At 38.1% G+C, this 24490-nt stretch overlaps 1 protein-coding gene across 3 annotated transcripts; it reads left to right on the plus strand.

The window, feature by feature from the left end:
- The first annotated feature begins 2709 nt into the window (after window positions 1-2709).
- BPNT1 (3'(2'), 5'-bisphosphate nucleotidase 1) lies at window positions 2710-22831 on the plus strand. 3 transcript variants are annotated; one of them, XM_059942287.1, is made up of 10 exons: window positions 2711-3018; window positions 7163-7290; window positions 10259-10363; window positions 11059-11166; window positions 12444-12492; window positions 13715-13806; window positions 15262-15306; window positions 18198-18395; window positions 20794-20899; window positions 21930-22831. In XM_059942287.1, the coding sequence occupies exons 2-10, from the start codon at window positions 7171-7173 to the stop codon at window positions 22076-22078; spliced, it is 972 nt and encodes a 323-aa protein (XP_059798270.1). In that variant the 5' UTR covers window positions 2711-3018; window positions 7163-7170; the 3' UTR covers window positions 22079-22831. The 3 variants fall into 3 exon arrangements, with proteins under 3 accessions (XP_059798282.1, XP_059798270.1, XP_059798272.1); XM_059942299.1 differs by lacking the exon at window positions 7163-7290 and having other exon boundaries at window positions 2710-3018; XM_059942289.1 differs by lacking the exon at window positions 15262-15306 and having other exon boundaries at window positions 2846-3018.
- Window positions 22832-24490: the final 1659 nt, after the last annotated feature.

A 24490-nucleotide genomic window follows, 5' to 3' on the forward strand; every position in this document is an offset into this window, starting at 1 on the left:
CCTGTTGGGCTCACAGTCAGTTGTGTTTATCCTTGAACTTATGCCAGTTGTACTCGCTGTGTAATTATACAATTTAATTATAAAAACCAATGGATGGTTAAGATGGTAAATTTTGTTATACTTATTTGTAACAATAAAATAAATGGTCTGACAACTCAGTTATTATGAAAATCAAATGAGATTGTGTAAGTAAAAGTCTTCTCAAACTAGAACTCCATGTAATGGCAGCCATTTGTTGATACCGCTCTCTGGTGAGTTTTTTTTTTTTTTTTAATAGAAATTATTGTTTCTTTCTAATTACAAAACTTTGGGAGTTACAGAAGAGCACACAAGTGAAAATTGTTCACTAACCACCCTCTCCCTGAAACCAATTTTTTTTTTTTAATTTTGGGCCCTGCCACATGCAGGATCTTAATTCCCTGACCAGGGATTGAACCCATGCCCCCTGTATTGGAAGCACAAAATCCTAACCACTGAGCCACCAGGGAATTCCCAAACCAATTTTTTTTTTTTTTTAATGAAAACTAAGCTGATGTTCTTAAGAATCTAGTAAAGGCATGTCTCTAAAAAACAAGAACTGCTGTTGAATTAGATGAAGCTAAAACAATTGTAAAGTATTGGGGAAAACATTGTAAAGAATTTGTAAGTATTCTGCTCTTAGAGTTTTCCTAATTGTCTAACCTACAAAACCAGATGGTGCAGTATGGCTCTGCATTATCAGGAAAGATAAAGCAAAATTCCAATCTGGGGACAGAAGTTCTAAGAAAAGGTCTGGACCCTCCTACACTGTTGATGGGAATGTAAATTGGTGCAGCCACTGTGGAAAACAATATGGAGGTTTCTCAAAAATTAAAAACAAAACAACCATATGATCCAACAATGCTGGGTATGTATCCGAAAAAATCAAAAACACTAACTGGAAAAGATACATGCACCCCAATGTTCATAGCTGCATTATTTACAAAATTATCAAGGTATGTAAGCAACGTAACTGTCCATCAACAGATGAATAGATAAGATGTGTTATGTCTATATACAATGGAATACTTCTCGGCCATAAAAAAGAATGAAATTTTGCGTTTGCAGCAACATGAATGGACTTGGAGGCCATTATGCTAAGTGAAATAAGTCAGAGAGAGAAAGACGAATACTGTTATGATATCACTTATATGTGGAATCTAAAATATACAATGAACTAGTGAATAAAACACAAAAGAAGCAGACACACATATAGACAGCAAACTAGTGCTTACCAGCAGAGAGAGCGGAAGGGGAAGGGGCAGTATAGGAGTAGGGGAAAAAAGGGTTATTATGGGATTATACGAAACCATGTGCAAAATTTTTGATAATTGTAAAGCACTATAGAACTTAATGAATCTTTTACCCAATAAAAAAAATGGGGCTTCCCTGGTGGCGCAGTGGTTGAGAATCCACCTGCCAATGCAGGGGACATGGGTTCGAGCCCTGGCCTGGGAAGATCCCACATGCTGCAAAGCAACTAAGCCCATGCACCACAACTACTGAGCCTGCGTGCCACAACTACTGAGCCCGTGTGCCACAACTTCTGAGCCCACATGCCACAACTACTGAAGCCCACATGCCTAGAGCCCATGCTCGGCAACGAGAGAAGCCACCACAATGAGAAGCCCGCTCTCCGCAACTAGAGAAAGCCCGTGCACAGCAACGAAGACCCAATGCAGCCAAAAATAAAAATAAATAAATTTATTTTTTTTTAAAGTGAAAATAAAATAAAGCATATGAAACTAGGAAAATAAGAAAAAAGAAAAGGCCTGGACAGATTGTTGTGGGGTTTTTCGATTGTTTTTTAGCAACGAGAATGTTGTGATGGGTTATTTAATTTTAAAATGTTTAAAAATAAAGTAGTTTTATTAATATAAAGGATACCTTTAACAAAAAAAACGCCTGTTCCCTTTGATAATTTTTCTTACCCTGAATTCTACTCTGATGAAACAGTGGGTTTGGCTTTCTAATTAATCAGAGAATTTCTCTTTAAATGGATGAGTTTAAACAATTTACATTTGTTATAACTGATATGTTTGCTATTAACTCTGTCATCTTATTTTATGTTGTTATATTTTAATCACAGTGCCCTGCTTTTCAATACTGAAAAAAAAAGACCATTGCCTCTTCGCTCTGCTGTTCTCACCGCAGGTCGGCTCCCACATGCACACAAAAATACAGGTAGACACAAGAAGTGTGCTCCTTAAATATATGGTGAAAGCCAAAATGAATAAACAGGAAATTTTTGTTTTTGCTTGTTTGTTTTTACTTTTGGCAGTGCAATAAAAGTCGTAATTAGGTTGTTGGGTTTTTTTTTTCTGTGCTTCAAAAAAACAAACAAAAATAATTAATATGGCACATCCGACGAGGAAGAGAGAAAATCTCCCAGGACTAATCAGTAGCCGAATGAAAGGGTCACAGACCCTTTCAGGAACCTGATAAATGCTTAAAAAAATAAAAAATAAAAAATAAACGCTAGTAAAACACTTCTGCATAAAGTTTTCTTAGGGGGAACAGAGGTAGGGGCGTCGTGGACCACCTGAAGCCAGTCCACGGACTCGTAAGGTTTCGAGGTTAAGTAGCCGCCTGCCGCCACGGGGCGGTATCACTAACCCGACAAACATCTTAAGAGTAAACTGTGCGCACAAAGTGTATTGGAAGACACCTGAAACCAGAATGATTACTTAATACACCTTTCGGTTTGACTTCAGGGGACTGGCGCCTATGGAAATCTTGGAAAGCTTGGAGAAAACACGGACAAGCGGAGCTTTCCGGCAGGTCTGGAGTCAGACCGGGCGGTGGCAAAGTAGCTGTTCTGCGCCTGCGCCGAACTTCCCGCATGCTCAGTAGCTGAGGTGGGTTTAGTCTGCATCCACTGATGACCTATCCCCGGAGGGTAAGCGCTGTACTGGACACTGCGGGGACCTGTTGCTTGATCACGCTTTTTTGGTTACCCCTGAAGTCTCTTTCGTCTGACTTGGTGCCAGTCTTGTCACTGTAAGTAATTTTCTCTCCTGCGGGGCAGCGCAAGGGCCTTAGGCAGATCTGAGTTGTTTATTGTTCCCCTAACTCCACCCCTCTGCACAGATATGAAGAGGTTCGAAGGATTTAATGTTAAAAAAAAAAAATTACGCGAATCAGAGTACTTCTCCAGATATTCCGATTTCGGACCTAGATTCTTGAGTGTCAGCATTTTGATTGTTTACCTGTACTGTTATTTTCGTGCCCCGGGGTCTTTTTATGGCCATATGTCGTTGAAATAACAAGGCAGACTTAGACGGTGGGTTCTTTAGTGCATCCAAATTCAGAGACTGTCTTACGCCTAAAATTAAATTTCGTTAAAATAGCAGACATTCTTCCTACTGCCTTTTCTGGTTGTAGACTTGCTTTATTTATTTAGATTCCCTGAAAATGTAATTGCTAGTTTAAAAGATGTGTACATTTTACTGTTAATAAGATTTTCAAAAAAGCGGTTTCACCACTTTACATCCTCGCTAATAATGCTCAGGAGGATCTTCCCTCACACTCCAGCCAACACTGGGCAAACTTTCTTATCTATGCCAGTCTTACATATGAACAATCATTTCTCATCGTTTTAGATTGCATTTTTTTCATAATTAGTGAAATTGAGCATTTCACGATTTAATGGCCTTTGCTTTTATTTTTCTAAGTATTGCCTATTGGCGTCATTTGCACATTTTTCTGTTGGATCATTCATCTTTTACATATTGATATATGTAAGCCCCTTATGTAACAAAAATTAGCACATTTGTCTAGTATGTGATACAAATTTTTGTTATCATTTTGTCACTCATCTGTTTGCTTTGTTTATGGTATTTTGGCTATATAGACATTTTAATTTTTATGCCTTCAGATTTATCAGTATATAATGGATTCTTGGTTTTAGTCATGTTTAAAAGTGCTTTTCCAAATTTATAAAACATTTCACTCATGTTTTATCCCCATACTTTTATAGTTTCATTCTTTACTTTTAAAATCATGCATTGATCTGGAATATACATTGATATAAAGAAGGCAAAAAGATTCCAACACTTTTTTAAAAGATTAGCAATTGTCCCCACCATTTTTTGCACAATTAACTTTCCTCCATGATTTGAATTATCGCCTTTAGTGTATTTGGATCTATCTCTGGAATTTATTTGATTGCATTGATTTGTCTCTCAAATTCTGCCCAGGACTAAACTTTTAATTACTATAGTTTTATATCATATTTTGATATATGCTCATTACTCTTTTTGTCAGAATTTGCTCTGTTATAGTCAAGTTCCAAAAGATAAATTATCTTAGTATTTTGATTGGGAACTCACCATTTATTTATTTATTTATTTTTCTTTTTTTTTTTTTATGGTTCTGGCAGCTTTATTGAGGTATAATTATCATACAATCAATGTAAATATTTAAAGTGTATAATTTGATATAATTTGTTTATCCACTCACCTGTTGAGGGACGTTTGGGTTGTTTTCAGATTTTGTCTGTCACAAATAAATCTGCTATAAACATTCATGAAGAAGTCTTGGGACTTCCCTGGCGGTCCAGTGGTCAAGAATCTGCGCCTCCAATGCAGAGGGCGCGGGCTCTATCCCTGGCCGGGGAACCAAGATCCCATGTGCCGTGCTGTGTGGCCAAAAAACAAACAAACAAACAAACAAACAAAATTCATGAGGAAGTCTTTGTGAGGACTTACACTTTTTTTTCTCTTGGCAAATAGCTAGGAGTGGAATGCTGGGTCAGCCAAACTGTTTCCCAAAGTAATTGCACCCTCTTACATTCCCACCTGCAATGTGTGTTACTCTAACCAGTGTCCTGTGAATGATGAGGTCTCCCACTGGCTAGTGGGCGCATGAGCTCCCAAGCCGTGTGAGCTCTGAAGATCACATCTACTGTTCCTTTCGGGAGGTGCATGCCCCGGCTTCAGATAGTTTCCTCACCAGCTTGCACTGATTAGCAGATCTCCAGAGGTCTCTCTGGTACTCTGCCCTGCACACTCCTATCATCTTGGCCTCCGCAGACACCCAGCTCTATCTCCTCAACTCGGATACTACTGCACTCCCCCTGGGTTCCCATTTCATCATTTATTTTAAGAACCTAATCCTCATATGCTCACCACCTTTATATTGAATTCAAGATACCTCTCCCAGGCTATGAGAAGAAATGGATCATTTGATTCCTCTTGTTTTTGTCCTTCTGAACTAGCCATGTTGACAGCTATAAAGATTCCTTAAATGATAGGATATTAGGTTGATTGCCTTAAATGTTGTACAACCTTTTTTCATACTCCAAGCCTCAAGCCCAGAACGTTATGAAAAAGAACCTGTGCTGCGATTCTGGGTCATATTGGTAATATTATATCCTCAGAGTCAAAATAATGTGGCAGAAGCTATAGGAATTTTTTTTGCCCTTAATGCTGCCCTAATGTCCCTGCAGGATAGCCAGCAATGAGAATAATCATTGTAATAATGGTTAGCCAGCATTATTGAGTGCTTACCTTGTGCCAGAGACTGATTTAATAATTACCATGACTCTATGTTATAATACTATTGCTAGCTCCATTTTACCAATCGAGGCACAGAGAATTTAAGTGGCTTTCCCAAGGTCACACAACTAATGTGTGCCAGAGCTAGGAATTGAACACAGGAAGTAAGCTTCAGTGCCTGTGCCTTTAACCCCTGTTTTTGAATAAGCTTTCAGAGAGACATGCTTACAAAAGTTAGTGGTTTACAACCCAGAAGGTGTAAAACTGGTAGAGAAGGAAGTACAGTGGATGTAATCTGAACTGCTATAAAGAAGTTAAGGACTTGCAGCTTCATTTTATTGACATATTTGATAAGTATCCTTTCTACATCCTCCTCTTCCACAACACTTTTGAAAAGATGCATTCAACAAATTTTTTAAACTGTATTTAAGTTAATGGCTAAAGGGAAGAAGACAGTCAGGAGCAGAGTCCTGCAATCTGTCACCAATGACCCTTTTCCAGGTTGAAAGTGAATCATGAATAAAATTATGGGGTAACATTGTTCACCTAGTTATGAGTACACCTAACAGTGGCACAGGATGGGGGATGAGGGCAGTTGGACCATGATTCAGTCCCAGCTAAGGCTCAGCCCACCCCACTGGGAATTTGGAAGCTAGGAAGGCCCATCAGAATTGGGGTGGCAGTCCAGCTGGAGTGAGGAATGGCCTTTACACCCCCCTGTTGACCAGTTTCAGGTGAAATGACTCTTCTTAGCAGATGAATTCCTAAAGAAAGGTGGCAGCCAAAGACCATCTGTTGGCAGCCCTCTCAGCAGCTGGGGAAGTAAGTCCTTCAACCCCAGAGGGAATCTGGGTGATGTATCCCAGCATCAAAGCAGTCAATAAAATTGCAGGATTTGAATTTGTATTTTCAAAAAGGAAAATGCTTGATCCTAAAGACTGTTTTTTTCACATTTTTTATTGGGCCAGGGGCTGCTTGACACTCATTATTTTTCCAAATGCTTGGTCTTCAGTCCAGGGGTTATGCTGCTTCTTCTCTTGATTTTGCTACTGATGAGGATGGTAGTCAATAACCAGCAGACTAAATTTTATTTAATCTCTAAAGGAATATTCATTGAGTTTCAGAAACGAAATGTAATCACATGCAGTCCCTCCCCTTTTTAATTACTTCCCACATACACACACGTCCCTTATGCTCTTCATACCTCTGTCAGCACTTACCAGTTTTATGTTATAGACATTAGGTTACAGTATTTTACCCGCAGCCCACCAAAATATTAGCTCCTTAAGGGCAGCTATTATACCTTATTTTTTAGCCCCTGAAGCACCGTCCACAGCCTTTGCACATTACACTCGTCATACATAAAACTTTTTCATGTGTTCATAGTCCTGGGCCAGTTACCCCCATGCCTCAAAATGTCCCATCTGCAGAGAGAAAGAATACTATAGAATTTATTGGGAGAACTAATGCTGAAATGGAGTCTTTTTCCAAGTCTCTCTTAGTAAATGTTTATCAGAGAATCTACACAGGTAATTGAAGCAGTCCCAAGTAAACACTCAATACCAATGTGTTGAATTGAATTCAAGTAAATGAAACCAGCAGTTGGCTTTGAAAGTAACATAACATTTCTCTCGATTTTCCTTTAGGGCACATCATGGCTTCCAGTCACACTGTGTTGATGCGGTTGGTGGCTTCAGCATATTCTATTGCTCAAAAGGCAGGAACGATAGTCAGGCATGTTATTGCTGAAGGAGACCTGGGTATCGTGGAGAAGGTACTGAAAGTCTCGTCTCATTTCATACCGACTCTGTTTTTGTCCCTTGAGGTTTAGCTAACAGGATATAATAATCTGGACAGACTTTAATAGTTGAAATAGTCAATGGCTCCCTTATGGAGATTGCAAGACCCTTAGTTCAAATGGGCTCCATTTCTGCTCTGCAGAGGACTCCAGACTTCCTACCTCCAAAACCTTTATTTATATGACTGGGCCTTCTAACTGCTGTCTAGCTCCAGAGCGCTGGAACCAAGCTTCATATCCTGAAGTAATCTACTTCATGCAGAGCCGTGCAGTCCTTGGTGAACTTGACATGTTTGGTAACATCTGGCATTTAAATAAGTATCCCCTATGTTCAAAGCTTTAAAATGTTTTTTCTGCATGGAAAAGAAACCTAAAGCAAAGGTTTTCTTTCCAGTATGGTCATTAAAAACTTAGGTAAATTAACAGAAAGATAGTTTATAGTGGTAGTTGATTCTTAAAAGAAGTCCCACCATGCATGTGTTCTAGTTTAAAATATAATTTCTTCCACAAGATTTGATGATTATTTCATATTACAAATTTTAAGTGTCAGTTTCCACATATTGACTTTTTGTCATAATCTTTAAGGAAGATTGTATTGTAATTTTGCCCAAGTGGGAAAATTTTAGGATATGATAAACATTTTAATGATTTGAAATAGAGATGTAGTTAAGACACTCCTTTATGATTAGTCAAGCATCTATTTAAGGCTATTTGTATAAAAAAAAAGACCTTATATATAAGTAAAAAACAACTTAGAAATAAGTTCCTGTGAACTACTTATAGGATATTCAACATAACTACTTTTAAAAATTAAGAATAAAAATCACAAGAACTAGTGAAATAAATCTCATTTCCTTTTTTGATAGATTTATGGGCTTAATAGTATAGGAAATAGATATAGGGTATCTTGATTTTGAAATCAAAATTGATCTGAATCAACTTTAAAAAAAAATTTGTTAGAGTCCCTCATTTTCCATTTTCAAAAAGCATTCAAGCTATTTATAATACATAGATGATATTTCTCATCCCCCATCCTGAGCCACTGTTAGGTGTACTCATAACTAGGTGAACAATGTTACCCCATAATTTTATTCATGATTCACTTTCAATCTGGAAAAGGGTCATTGGTGACAGATCGTAGGACTCTGCTCCTGACTGTCTTTTTCTCTTTAATCATTAAGTTACGTACAGTTTAAAAAATTTGTTGAATGCATCTTTTCAAAAGTGTTGTGGAAGAGGAGGATGTAGAAAGGATACTTATCCAATATGTCAATAAAATGAAGCTGGAAGGGCTAGTTGTTGTATTGGATTACAGAATAAGTATTCAAAATAGTTGCAAACTCTGAGAAAGGTGGGCCAAATTCAACAAGATATTACAATAGGAATAAAGTCCTATATTAATGTTCAAGTAATAAGGGGGGAGTCTGATTCAAATTTGTGTGAAAAAGAGGTTTTAGTTGATCACATACATGCTCAATGACAAGCCAACAATGTAAAACAGCTACTTTCAGAAGGCTACTAATCTTACTATCTTTTCTTTTTTATTGTTTTCTCTGTTATGAAACACAGGAAGTGGAGAAAAATAGCAAAAAGTACAAAATCATCTATTAGGCCACCACCGCCAATATTTTGGATCATATCTTTGCATATTTTTCTCTTAGCATTATTTATTTTGTTTAAATTGATTTTCTCTTGTGATTATATTAGATGGACCACTTTGTAGCTGATAGCTAAAGATTAATAGAAATACAGTGTTCAAGTTAGAAAGAAAGATAATAACCTCACTGTCTCTCTACTGGTCAGACACTTCTAGTACTTTATATCCACTTGTTGACACCTCATTTTAAAAGAGACAGGGCAAAAACAGATTTGTCACACAAAGTATCTAGAATGGTGAGATCTGGCACCATGTCGGTAGAAAGAGCAGGAAATATCTTATCCTAGAGAAGAGTTGGGAGAGCTTTCCTCATAGAGTTGAATGGCTATCAATGTGTCTTTTTTTCTCTGGAGCAGTGGTCTCTAAACTTGATTGATAGGTAAGTAATCTTCAATTTCAACAATTCTTTTAAGTAGTTTCATTCCACAGATATTTACAGAGCACCTACTGTGTGCCAGGCACAGTTCTTTCGAAAATAAAACAAAAATCTCTGCCTTTGTGGCACTACATTCTAGCAAAATTGTTCTTTACATCGAGACAACCAGCAGACTTCACTGTGGCAGAAAAGAGTTTGATTTTCGTAGTCATTCCTTATCTCATTACGAAGTATTGCGAAAGATCTGCTATTTAAGATAAAATAATGTGTAAATCCACCTAAACAGGCATGTATAAATTGCAACATGTCCTAATTCTCTGAAAGCAAGCTAACCAAGGAAGTGGTCACTGTCTTTCACAAGTGTGACTATATGAGTTATGGATTGAGTTGAGTGCCATAGGTGAGTTATGTAGTAAATATTACTGCCATTCACTTTTATTTTTTTTATAGTTTAGAAATAAAAATTTTGAAATAAGAAATAACAAATTGTTCTGAGGACCTCTTGAATTATTAAAATTAGGATTAATGAGTGGAGTTTATAGAAGGATCCATATAAGAAATACCTTTTAAATAACTAAAGAGTTATTTGTTATTATTAACTGCCTTGAAAATTGTGAATTTCCTGTCTGTCAACCTGCTTAAGCAAAAGATTAATGTAGAGATCTTATAAAAGGAATTTGTGAACTGGGGGAGAAAATGTTCTAAGTAATTTAAAAGCTCCTTTCCAAACTTTAGCCACTATAAATCCCATGAGAAAAACCAAGCCAAGAAATTGACTCATATGATGGTAAGCTCGATCAATCTTAAAACAGACAGTGTAATTTAAATGGATATAGATAATCACGCATGAGGCATCAAAGAACAACTTATTTCATACTTAGTTCTGCTAAAATGTGCATTCTTTGTTGCAGACCTGTGCAACAGACCTGCAGACCAAGGCGGACCGATTAGTTCAAATGAGCATATGCTCTTCTTTGGCACGGAAATTCCCCAAACTAACAATTATAGGGGAAGAGGTAAGACTATCGTATATTTTTTTTAATCCCTGTTTACTGTATGGATTTGTAATTGCCCCTTTAGTGAGTTATACACCACTTTTATGATTTCAAGCATTATATTTTTGTGTTTTAACACAAAAATAACTATCATGGTTCTTGGACTTTCAGAAAATACCTGCTTTTAATATTTTGGTTTATTTCTAGGCCAGATGTGTCAGTTCTTGACCATAGATGATATGGTTATTGTTGTGACGTTCCACATACAAAGTATAAGATGGGTAGAGTTCTAGAACTTTGGAATAAAATGGGTTTTATTGTTCCTGGTTTTTTTTTTGTTTTTAATTAAGGCTTATTTGCATACTTATTCAAAGACTAACACTGTGAAGGTGAAGGAATTGACATCATGTATTTGAGAGTTCGACATAGCTGATGGCAGAGTCACTTGTGTAAATAAGTGTATACTACTTAAAAATTCTTTTCTTTTTAATCCTTGTTCAGGATAATGAAGTTGGGATCCTTTGTAATCAACTTTGATGAGCCATATGTGGTTGTTTTCGCAATTTTATTCAGTGTGCTTTAAAAGCTCTAAATAGAAATGGTAAACAGGAGGGACTAGTGAAAACTATGATACTGCATTTCTTCTTGTTGCTGAGACAAACGGTATTCTGTAAACAGGAAACAGCTTCGGTCATCATCAGTGTTCTCTGCTTTAGGATCTGCCTCCTGAAGACGTGGATCAAGAGCTGATTGAAGATGGTCAGTGGGAGGAGATACTGAAGCAACCATGCCCATCACAGTACACTGCTATCAAAGAGGAAGACGTATAATCCATGTTATTACTTAACTCTCTATTTATCTTCAGTTTTTGTCATAGTAAAGGAAATAAAATTTGCCATCATGATGAAAACTTGGTAGTTATAAAACAAGGGAAACCAGGAACTTGAAATCTTTCAGAGCCAACATATAAGTGCCTGGCAACCATATGGGATGTCTGACCTATTAACTTCGAGTTCATTTTCTCATCCTATTGATTTCCTCTTCACTCTAAAACTGTTATTAAAAATACTTTTGTGGGAACTCCCTGGCAGTCCAGTGGTTAGGACTCGGCGCTTTCACTGCTGGGACGTAGGTTCAGTCCCTGGTCAGGGAACTAAGATCCCGCAAGCCGCGTGGCATGGCCAAAAAACAAAATACTTTTAGGGAGAAAATCTAATTTGTTATTTAGTAAATTTGGTAAATTTGGTAATTTGTTATTTAGTAAATTTAGTAAAACATTTCATTGGTAATTGGAGCTGGAAGGAGATGAAATGGATTGCTACCTTATATTTTTGGAAGGCCATAAAAATTACCCCCCTTGCTTTTTATAGTTGCTTAAATTAAATCTATGACTTCAGATAACTATCAAACTTCTTTAATTTTTGAGTTTTAATTTATTTAACACTCATTCGTTGAGCACTTACTATGAGTAAGGCACTTTGTTCTGTGATATGGAGTATAGAAAAGAAAGATGTGGTGCCTCCCGTCAGAAATATGCCCTCACAAATTTACATCAAGCATCTAGTGGTTAATGGCTTCGTATCCTGAATCATATTAAAAGTCCTAAGAAGAGGGGATTTCTTTTTTATGCTACTGCCAGTTTTATAAACCATTCATTTTTCTTGGCCATATACACGTGTGTCCTTACGATAATCAGACTGTCATCATTTATCTTAAATCAACATTTATATATAAAAATGAGTAGCATCCACACAAAACATTTTTGGTGCCACTTTCAAGTTTTCTTTATATCACCATCTAGAGCCCAGGATGTTCATGGCCACATGTTTAGTGTTCAGGTAACAATAAACTTTTACCAGTTAACCATTTTATATTAAAAAAATTTTTTATTGAAGTATAGTTGATTTACAATGTTGTGTTAATATTTTATTACAAAATATTTTTTTTACTATTATTTTTTAATTATTACAAAACTGATGACCTTGGCTTAAGCCACCCATAATATAGTTTCAAAAATTAAAAAAAAGGTAGTTTTAGTTTATCTATTTAAATCAATTTTTTAAATTTTAGATGCTCAATTTGGACATTTCCTCTTTTTTAGCTTGTGGTCTGGGTTGATCCTCTGGATGGTACCAAGGAATATACTGAAGGTTGGTATCTCTTTTATATTTGTATTTGACAGCAGTAGGACTAATATGATGTTTAGTTGTAAACATTTAATCTCCTTCAAATACCACCCCCCCCATACTCCACCAGTCCCACAATCCTAATGTCCCCTAGATGAAAATAACTAACATTAAACCGATGTAACCAAAGGGACTATACTGAACCCCCAGCTTTACTGGGTAGAAAAATGATGAAAAGTGTCACTGTATCGCCTTGCTCTGCCACCATCCCATGCCCATCCCTCACTCGCTTCCTCTGAGAACTGCTGTCTCACTTCACAGCCTCACCTCTAAAGATGGGTTTTGAAACACAGTGCAATATTTCTCCTTCCTGAAATTATCTAAGATGAGCAAAATTAGAAAGCAGCAAATTAAAATAAAATTGGCAACATTAAAGTGAGAAGTGCCAGGCTCAGAGCCAGAGTGGTAGGTTTTAGGAGCGTAGCATAAGCTTAGATTCTTATTTTTGAGAGGAAGATCAACGTAGGTTTTCTTATATTGGTTCTCAGCTGAAAAAAGAAAACTGTCTCGTAATTCCTAGAAAAAACTCTCTCTGTCCTTGGATGAGACATATCTACGATGAGTGAATCCCGTAGTACGTGTGAAAACGTCTCTGTAATCCATTGAGAAATAGGGGAGCTCTAGGCAGCTTTAGTGAGTGTAAGAACACCTAAACAGCTTGTTCAGCTCTCAACTCCAACCTCCAGAGGTTTTGATTCACTAGCTCTGCAAAGGAGCCTTGAGAATCTGTACTGAAAAAATTGAGCCAGTTAATTCTAATGCTGCTTGTTAGTCCATCGGCCCCACTGTGAGAAATCTTAATTTAGAGGCTTGAAATGCAAATCTAGAGAGTAATCCTGGAATCGAGAGTGATCTAGCAGGCAGAGGTGAGTCAGATGGTGGTAGAGGGGGGCACAGAGGAATCTAATGATGATGGCTGAGGAGTTATGGCTGATTTACTTGGTTGGTTTACAGATTATTACTAATGAGACCATGTGTATCAATTCAAATAAGTGGCCGTAGTCCCTACTTCTGTCCCTGGCCAACTCTCATAATTTGTGTGTTTTGCCAGAAGTAGGTTTAATCATGGATGAATCATTGCAAATTCCTTACCTTTATTGCAAAAATAACTTGGAGCCATTGATGTGCTGATGATGAGTCATAACCTGAGAAAGTTATGTAATTGATATGAATTTCTTCTTTTTAGGTCTTCTTGACAATGTAACAGTTCTTATTGGAATTGCTTATGAAGGAAAAGCCATAGCAGGAGTTATTAACCAGCCATATTACAACTACCAGGTATTACTATAAATGATACCAAAATATTTTATTAGATAAATAATTATGGTATTATATGATTCTTAATGTTATCTGATCCAATGATTTCTAGCTTGGTTGCACATGCAATCATCTGGGGGAGCTTTTCAAAGTAAGGATTCCCAGGTCATACCCCAGATGTATTGAATCAGGTCCTCTGGGGGGTGTTGATACCAGGAATGTGTATGTATGTATGTGACTGTACACAGACACACTGTATGATTTGCACAGATTTTTTTTTTTTTATCAATTTCCCCCCTCCTTTCCTTTTAATTAATTAATTTATTTATTTTTGGGTGTGTTGGGTCTTCGTTTCTGTGCGAGGGCTTTCTCCAGTTCCAGTGAGCGGGGTCCACTCTTCATCGCGGTGCGCGGGCCTCTCGCCGTCGCGGCCTCTCTCGTTGCGGAGCACGGGCTCCAGACGCGCAGGCTCAGTAGTCGTGGTTCACGGGCCTAGCCGCTCCGCGGCATGTGGGATCTTCCCAGACCAGGGCTCGAACCCGTGTCCCCTGCATTGGCAGGCAGACTCTCAACCACTGCACCACCAGGGAAGCCCTGCACAGATTTTTAATGTATGCCTTATGATTCAAATCATAAGCAAAAGTTTGGGAATTACTGATATGGCTCTTGGTTAGCTTGGTCATGGAGACACCTGATTTACAGGTGGTGCTTGAAGCACGTTGAAGAAATGAACCATTTCAACCAAGAAAAGAGGCTAGCCATGTTGTTTTGCAGGTAATACTACATAGTGCCTAAATTATAGTCAGCATTAACTAAATATGTTCTTGTACTCTTTTCTCTCATTTTGTCTCTCTAATCTGCTTTGACTTTCTCCTATACTCCCAAGAAATTGTCTTCCTTAGAAGTAAGAGGCTAATGTAATTCCAAATCAGGAATATACTGTTAGATCACGTTAAATTGGAAATTGTTGCAATAAAATACTTAAGGTATTTACATTAGTGTGACCTTGATAGAACTTTGGAGAAACAAAGTAACCAGAGTGGGGACTATTACTTCTGAATTTCCAATTTGAATGAAGAGCAGGATTAATCTCTATTTCTAAGATAAATTTGTTTTTTTTAATATCATTTATGTGATTATAACTTTTTATTTATAATCATGTGCATCTTACGATTATTCAGCAAAAATATTTTTGCATTCATTACTGGGAAAGTCTCATATTGAGTGCTTAAGAGTCCATTAATTCTTTAAATATGACGAATGTTTATACAGTATTATACGCAGACACAAGTTTGCAGTCATCATGTAAACTTTAAAGCAAGCTAGAACTGATACTTGAAATAGGGGCATTTAATTCATAGATAATACTGCAGTGCATGGCACCTTTTATCAAAAAAAGATCTAAGCGCTTAGGAGTTGTTAACAATTTCCATCACTTCTTTCTAAGATTAGAAAAATTGTATTCATTTTCCACAGAACAATGAAAATCAAAAGTTAAGGGAGCCCAGGAATGAAGCAAAGGTGAGGAAAATAGCTAGGCTTTTGGCTGCACTAGTGGGTAGAAAAGAGGTGGGCAACCTGTGGTACCCCAGGAGTCACTGCCCATCCCAGGTACCAGCTCATTTTCGCCTGCTCTGCTTCTCTCCTTTGTTACCTGTCCCTTCCCCACATTCCCTTCTGTACACTTTCTTTCTCTTCTCTCTTCCTTCTCTCTTGCTTATGCCTTAAAATTTGTTGCAACAAGGAGAAAAGTTGCTTAGCTTTGTTGGTAGTTTTCAAGGCTGCATGTCCAATTTAAAGTCATGATCATCATAGCTAACATTTATCAAGAGCTTACTGTGTACTGACAGACTCAAGGGATTCACATGCATTATCTCATTCTGATACTCACCAAAATCCTTTAAGGAAGCCTTTATCCTTGTTTTAAAGAAGAGGAAACTGAGACAAGTAACCTGCCCTCGTTGGTCAATGGCAGATCTGGGATCTACACTGCAGTCCAAGCTCTTAGCCACTGCTCTCTATTGCTCTCTTGAGCCAGATAAAAGACTTTTTACACTTCAGACTTTATTACTGCTTCTCACAGATACTGAAGCTGGGAAGCACCCAAAGGAAAGAGCATGGAATAGTGCAGAGAAACCCAGTCTGTCTGTATATCGGAGGTAGCTCCTAAACCATTAGGAATCTTACTGAACTCATCAGTAAGGTGAAAATGTTAGCCTTTTTCACCCCCAGACAGTTGGTGTGGGAACTCTGAAGGAGGGAGTCAGCAAGAGAGGCTGAGAGATCAGGAGCACAGAGGAAGGCTAGCTGGCTGCCTCAGGGGATTGCATTTACCTCATCCGGGCGCCAGATTCCACGGTCCCATCCTCTTTGCTGACATATTCATTCACAGAGGTCATCTGAGTTTTTAGGGACCAGAATGCTCATGTCCTCTATTTAGTATGCTTTCCTTTCGTTTTCAGAATAACTGGAGAGCTGAATTAATAAATAGGTTTCTTGAGCACATGAAATTAGTCTCAGCAATTGAGCTGAAGCATAACGAGCACACAGAGCCTCTCTGTACTTTTCCGATTCCAGCCTCTCCTATATTGTGAACTCAAGAGGGAAGAGGGGAAGCACTCGAACATACATTGAGCCCCCAGTGCTTGTTTTTTGGTTCCTGTGTTGCCCCATTTGCTGGGAGTGCTGTCCGCACAAAGCCTTCAGCTCTCAGCCTCTTCGGGGATTGCCTCACCTATGAAGAACACGCCCCTTCCCAAGGCAGTCCATTTCTAGTGACTGATGATTGGAGGGGTGTAAAGGCCTGGCATCTCATCCCAGTTTGGGATGTGTTCTCCCCAGTTTGGTACAACTCTGAAGAGCCATTCTGGCTCCAGAGCTCCCCATGGGGTTGGCTGAAGCTGTGGTCGTGTCTGCATCACAGCTCGGTTTCTCCCCCTGCCCACTCCCCTCCCTTCCACAAGTGTTGATCCCAAGGGCAGTCCTTAATAAACACCCTACCTATCTCAGAGTCTGCTTCCCAGGGAATCCAACCCTGCAGCCCAAGCATATTTCACTATAACAGCACCCAGAGTACTGCTGTAGGTAAATAAGATGATGTGTGTGAAAGCATTTTGAGAAGTAAACCGAGGTAGTCTACTAGTTTAGTGACGACAAACATTGGCTTTTTAAAAAATTTTTATTTATTTATTTTTGGCCGCATCCTGTGGCATATGGGATCTCAGTTCCCCGACCAGGGATCGAACCCACGCCCCCTGCAGTAAAAGTACAGAGTCTCAACCACTGGACCACCAGGGAGGTCCCGAAAAATACTGGCTTTGAACACAGATGAGCCTGAGTTTGATTATGATCTTCCTAGAGTCCTTGGTCAGGTTACCAAATGATTCCAAAACTCATTTTTCTCATCTTTAAAATAAGGATGATAATACTATTCCATGGGATTGTTCTGGGGATTAAATGAGATAATATATGTAAAGCACTTAGTGTGGTGCGTGGTACATGTTTAGTATTAAGTAAAAATATATGTCTGTATGTCTACTCTATTGATATAGTGGTATTTTGATGACTTTGTGTTAATCTTTTTTGCATCAGGTTTACTTTCCATGAAATACCAGTTATGTTTTTCTATATGAAGTGTATAGTTATAACAGTGTGGCTGAAAGTTCTTTGAGTGCTGCAAAGGAAAATACAGATTCTGGGATTGCGTTGTCATTGTCATTTTACCACCACAATTGTCAGTAAAATCTTTTAACCCTGACCCCATTATACATGGCCTCTCTTCAGTATCGGCATATTTACTCGCTTTGTCTCTATAGCAGCATTATTATATTATCACCATTACCTATTCCCATAGTAATGTGATCCTTATTGTTCCTTGGACAATGAAAAGTAATCAATACACGGTGTTTCATTTCCTGGGGACTTACGTACCTTTTGCAAACAGCTATTTTCAAATACAGTAATGAGATTGTTGGATAATTCTGAAAGGAACAGGAATCAGTATGTGATGTTGCCTTTCCTGAAGACTCCAGGGAATAACCAGAAGTTCCTTTCCGTACCTTTGGAACCCAATTATTATTATTTTTTTTGGCCGTGCTGTGTGGCTTGTGGGATCTCAGTTCCACGACCAGGGATAGAACCCAGGCCACGGCAGTGAAAGCCCAGAATCCTAACCACTAAGCCACCAGGGAACTCCCTGAAACCCAATTATTAACCAAAACAACAATGAGAATAATCAGTTGATGTTCTCAGGAAAATTTCTTTGTCGATGATACTGCTTTTGTACTTTATAACATTATCATGTTTTTATTTTTAAAAAATCATGTTGCTAATATAACTAAATGTTCTATTTATGGCGAACCTTTCTCTCCAAATGATGACAAGCTTTGCCATTGTTTCACCCATTTACATAGGCAGGACCAGATGCTGTGTTGGGGAGAACAATCTGGGGAGTTTTAGGTTTAGGTGCCTTCGGGTTTCAGCTGAAAGAAGTGCCTGCCGGGAAACACATTATCACAACTACCCGGTCCCATAACAGCCAGTTGGTTACGGACTGCGTTGCTGCTATGAACCCTGATGATGTGCTGCGAGTGGGAGGAGCAGGAAATAAGGTACCAAAATCCATCCATCATCTACCCTGAAATGCAACTGAATCATTAAAAGAAATACTGAGCTGTTACAAAATGTGAAATAAGAGTTTGGGAGAAGAGATTAAAGATTGTAATTTGCCATTAAAGACACATTTCAGCAACATTTGAATTTTTTTTTTTTTTTTTTTGGCCGTACCACGTGGCATGTGGGATCTTAGTTCCCCAACCAGGGATCAAACCTGTGCCCCCTGCAGTGGAAGCACGGAGTCCTAACCACTGGACCACCAGAGAATTCCCTGAATTTTTTTAAATGTTGTGGTTCAAGTCTTTTTTATCTAAGAGAATTCAGTGATAAGCCATTTGGATAAGACCCCGGCCCTCTTGCCAGTCCTTATTTTCTCAAGAACCCTCTTGGATTACTTCCCAGACCTTTCTTTTATAGACTCCAGGATGGGCCTGCCTGCCCCTTTCTGGATACTTACCCCATTCATTCACCTAGGCTCCCATCCTCCTGAGAACATTGTGAATTGGAACACAATTTGATCTCCATCCCTGATCTCTTCTCATCTGATTGCCCCTTGGTTGTCATGATGACATCCATCAGGTATCTCAAATTTGGCATCCCCAGTTGGAACGCATCCTCTTTCTACCTGCCCCCAGATGTGTTCCTCTCCCTACTTCCTATCTGCTTAATGGCACCGCCATTGTTCTAACTGTTCTAGCCAGACATCTGAAAGCTATCCTAGCCTCCTTCCTGCCTCACATCCTATCAATCTGATCCTACCTATAGATCTTCTTAATTCTTCCCTAATGTCTCATCCATCTCAACCGCCAGTGCCCTAGGTGAAACCTGTCAGCATCCCTCAACCAGCCTTTACAGCAGCTTCCAAAGTGATCTCCCTCTAAAAGCATTTACTTATAAGAGGATGAAAAATGGAAGTTTAAAAATAGCAGTATTTTGAAAAAAAATGTAAAACATTTCAAAGTAAAAATATATTCCTGATAGTCACTGGAATATGATTTCTCTTTGCCCCTACTGTTGTAACTACGAAATGCCATTACCTCTTTTATTCCCAAGGAGGTACCATTCCCCGTAGGAGCAAAGTCCCCACCCTACACAGCTCCCACCTTTTCTCCTTGCAAAGACCTTGTTGGGCAGTTCTTAACTTTTCTGCATCAAGGACCTCTTTGAGAATCTGACGAAAGCCACAGTCCCTCTTCCCTCAAAAAATATACATGGCATAGTTCTTGGCACATAGTAAGACTTGACACAGATTTCTTAAAGGAAAGAGAAAGCTTTTATTCAGAAGTCTGCAGCACGAGTTAATGGTTTGAACGTGTCATTGAATACAGGAATCCTAAAAAGAATAGCTGGTTACCTTGTGTTCACTGAGGCTCTCCTCATTCTCCCAGGCTGGCCTCTTCATCTCGATATTTGAAGTCTGAATTTTACAGCACTAATTACTTTACAGTATAACCAAAAAATAAGTCAAGCAACTAATGAAAGGCTGATAGCAAGTTACTGCTGAGAGTCATGCGGTTTCTATCGGTGACCTCAGATATTTTTTTTTTTGGCTACACCACGCGGCATGCGGGATCTTAGTTCCCTGACCAGTGATCAAACCCGCGTCCCCTGCGGTAGAAGCATGGAGTCTTAACCACTGGACCACCAGGGAAGTCCCTCAGTGACCTCAGTTTTGTATGAATATTACAGGCATTAGTAAGATGACTGTTTGATTTGATTTGATTTGATTTTTATTTATTTATTTATTTTTGGGCACACTGTGCAGCTTGCGGGATCTCGGTTCCCCAACCAGGGATCAAACCCGCACCCCCTATAGTGGAAGCACGGAGTCTTAACCACTGGACCGCCAGGGAAGTCCAAGATGACTCTTTTAAAATTCATACTTTGGTAGCAGAAAGAGCAACAGATACGATGCCGAAACAGAGACTTATGAAACTGCTTGTTACACTAGTCAGCATAGCATATCTGTTAGGACTTAGTACAACCTATACATTATTGTGCTGGTTGATATTTCTGTATCCTTTATATAATGATGGTCAAATTTTTACAAGATGAAAAAGCTTTATTTTTTCTACAACAAATATATATTGCTTTTACTGTAAGAAAAAAAAAAACAGCATAAAAAAGAAAACCTTATTTTAACTAACTTAGAATATAGAGACCATTCAGATATCCTCCTTGTAGCTTATTTGACTTCTTTTTTTCCCGTCAGATGACTACATTATTATGCATGTATTCTGTATATTTCTTCGTAATACTCATTTACACCTGCTAAAGGCTTTAACCCAAGTCTGACAGAGGAATTGAAATACACTGATAGAAACAAGCAGTTTCTCTTTATTTGTACCTCGGTTATTTCATGGTTGAGGGATAATTATTCTCTTGACCTTACAGATTATTCAGCTGATTGAAGGCAAAGCCTCTGCTTATGTATTTGCAAGTCCTGGATGTAAGAAGTGGGATACCTGTGCTCCAGAAGTCATTTTACATGCTGTGGGAGGTTAGTCCATTTTATTTGGGGGAATTACAGTTTTTATACAGTTTTCATATTATGCTAGGACATGATATTTCAGTAATGTTACTTTACCTAGACTCTTAGGATATAAAAGATGGAAGGAAAGTTAGAGGTTATCCAATCTAAGCCTCGCATTTCATAGGTGAGAAAGTAGATTTTCAGTGAATTCATTTTCCTTTAGTTATAGTTTCTCTTTTGGACCTTGATCTGCACACAGTTCATTTAATTAAACCCTTATTAACTTATGGCTTTAATGCTTTTAGGGGTTTTTTTTCTTGAAAAGTAAAATATTCATCATCACCATCATTAGTTTCTTTTGGTAAATGTCTCAGTGCTAGCGCTTAAAGATCATAGAGTTGGAATTTTTTTAATCTGCCTGCAAAAATACTACAGATATATACATAGCAAGATGATTTTTCTAATTCAAATAGACATCAGATCACATCTACTCTTAAACACTTGATTTTTATTTTATCATTTCTCCTGGTACATTATTGTGTTGATATCTCAGCATATTACATGACAAGGAAGTTAAATTCATCACGATCCATTCTCATTAGAGTGTTAAATGAGACTGTAATATAACACAGTTATGTTTTATGAACATACTTCACTTAAACTCTTACCAAATAAAGTGTTACTAATAAATGGTAGAATGAAGAAAACACTTTTGAAACCGGGAATCGTGGGTGATGGAGTATAACCAATAGGAAACGTAATCACTCCAGGAAAAGAGAAATTAGTTGATACTGAGAAGTATAAATTGAAAATACTAAGTGAAATTATTTTAATCAGGGAGAAAAAATCATGATTTAGCCTTTAGCTAGTCAAGTTCCTCTGTAGTCTTAAATTGCAAGTGAATTAATACTTAACCTTTGTGGTCACACATTATCTTCCTTATTTTATCCAGAATTCAATGGATATTATTATATAGGGAAGCAAGAAGCTCTTAGAAATAACTAGAAACATAATGATCCGATCGGCCATTGACATTGTATTGATGTTTTTTCCATAGGCAAGTTAACCGATATCCATGGAAATGCCCTTCAGTATAACAAGGAGGTGAAGCACATGAACTCAGCTGGCGTCCTGGCCACACTGAGGAATTATGACTACTATGCAAGTCGAGTTCCCGAATCTGTTAAAAATGTACTTGTTCCTTGAAGGGAAATCTCGTCGACTCAGCCAGGAGAAGGACTTGCTCCTCGAAATAATACACTTTAAAACTATAATTGGATGGAATTTGAGCTCTACCTTTACTTCATTCATTGCTGATCAGCGATTTACATTTGGTTACTTAGGAGTAGAAAATTGAATTTTTAAACGTCTTGATTAATGAATCAACCAGACCAATTTTGACATCTGGAAAACTTGTAAAGTCAGTATATTTCACATTTCATTTTTCCTCCTTTTATTTGGAGCAACGAAAGAAAAGCTTAGTTCCAACTGGCCATCCTGGTGTATTGTTGAATCAGCATTCCTGTTTTGTAAACCAGATTTCTTTACGGCACAGAACTACAAGTTATTACCTAAATCTCATTCTTGTCTTTCATAGTAATGTAAAAAGTTTTCCTACTCCCATTCTGAATACATTAAAATATCATTCTATATGTTGATGAAACAGATTTTGGAGAAACATTTCTTTATAATAAATTATTTAATTCTAGCTCTCTCTGTTATTCACCAGCTTTTTTTGTTTTTAAGTAGTTGGAAACTATGTATTCTCTACTGTGGGCATTACTTTATTCTTATGGCATCATTATGCAGTTTAACTGTGGAAAGTTAGGTAATTGCTCCTATTCCTTCCAAAGGAAGATTATAATGTATGCTGTCAAAATTATTCTGACATTCTGCCTAGGTTTTTATTTTTTAGGTCTCTGTCCTGTGCTTTTAAATAAATTTCTCTCATTGTATTAAGCAAGTGGTTTAAATTAATCATTCCCAAACCCACTGCATGTCAGAATCACCTGGGAAGCTTTTCAGAAAATATGAATTCACAGGCTCCAGCCAAGCGGTTTTGTCTTAAAATTCTGTGTACTTTAAGACAGCTACTCCAGGGATTCGGTAGTCATTTAAGTGTAACACTCACTAGAGACGGTGTTGGAGTACTGTTTTCACAAGGCAGCTGCAGGAAGAGGTCTTTGTGGCTTTGACGCCATTGGCCCCTCTCCCTCTTGCAACTCTCTTCTCACTGTCCTGTTTTTCTTCTTCCCCCAATAGCCACTCCTACTCAGTCTTCTTTCTTGGTTTCTCTTTGTCTCCCTTTCCTTGAATGTCAGTGTTCACCATGATTCTGTCCTAGGTTCTCTCTAGATGATCTAATCCACAAATACGGCTTCACTTAAGGGCCTTTTACCCAGAATTCCAAAATCTGTATCTAGCTTAGAACTCTCAAACTCTAGATTTCTATACCCAAAAGCCTACTTTGATGTCTCACAAGTATCTCTGAATTATGTCTAAAAAACTCTTCATTCTTGCCTACTCCTCCTTAAATTATTTTACAAATCCCCAAGGTGATCCTGATAGTTGGCCATGTTTGGAAAGTACTTCCTTCTAAGAAAAGAGTTCTCTATCTATATGCAAACAGTGGACTAAACCTAATTTTTTAAGAAATCTAAGTACAATGTGAGAATAACTTTGAAGGTATTTTCTATAGGCTCTTATATAAAAACTTCATCCAAGTGACATATTTGGAAGTCTGCATTCTCTCTCCATTCCCATTTCTTCTACATTAATTTACACACTCACACCCCTTTATTTCTTCCTTGAATCACTGCAGTGTCTTCCTGTCTAATCTTCCTTCCTGCACTGTTAACTCCTCTCCAATCCATCTCTCATTGGCTCCAGGTTTTTTAAAAAACCAAATGTAGTAATGCCACTCCCTTCCTCAAAAATCTTTTATGGCTTCCTATTGCCTTTAGGATAAAATGCAAGTTCATTACAATGACATATGAACCTCTTGATGTTATAGCTTCTTCCTTCTCCAGGATCACCTCTGTTCACTAACCTGTACTCCAGCCATGCTCAACCATTTAAAGTTCCCCCAAAATACCATGTTTTCTCTCACCTTGGCCTCCATTTATTCCATCATTCATTTACTCAACAAATATTTTTTGAGCACCTGCTGTATATTAGGCATGGCTCTAGGTACTGAACATTCAACAGTGGACATAAGTCTGTTCCTTTGTTGAGCTCATGTTCTTGTGAAGCAATACAGATAATAAGTAAATGAAATTATTTTAGATTGTGGAAAATGCTGTAGAGGAAATCAAGCAGGAAGATGAGCTGGGAAGCAGCGGAGGCAGGGAGGGAGGGGGGGGGGGAAGAAGATATCTGGTAGATAGAGTGGGGATGTCTTCTCTGAAGAGGTGATGTCTGAGACGAAAACTGGATGGAAAGAGGTCAACCATATCGAGAGCTGGGATTATTAGTGGGAATAATAAGCACATTGTCTCTGAGAAGAGAAAGCAAAAAAACAAACATAGGAAGGAAGCCAGAGTAGGCGGAAGTAAGGTGAACAAAGAGAGGAGTGTTATAAAGTGAGGTCGGGGAGGCAGGCAGGTGCCACATCATCAA

The sequence above is a fragment of the Balaenoptera ricei genome, chromosome 1 (assembly GCF_028023285.1).
Source record: "Balaenoptera ricei isolate mBalRic1 chromosome 1, mBalRic1.hap2, whole genome shotgun sequence".
NCBI classification, from domain to species: Eukaryota; Metazoa; Chordata; class Mammalia; order Artiodactyla; family Balaenopteridae; genus Balaenoptera; species Balaenoptera ricei.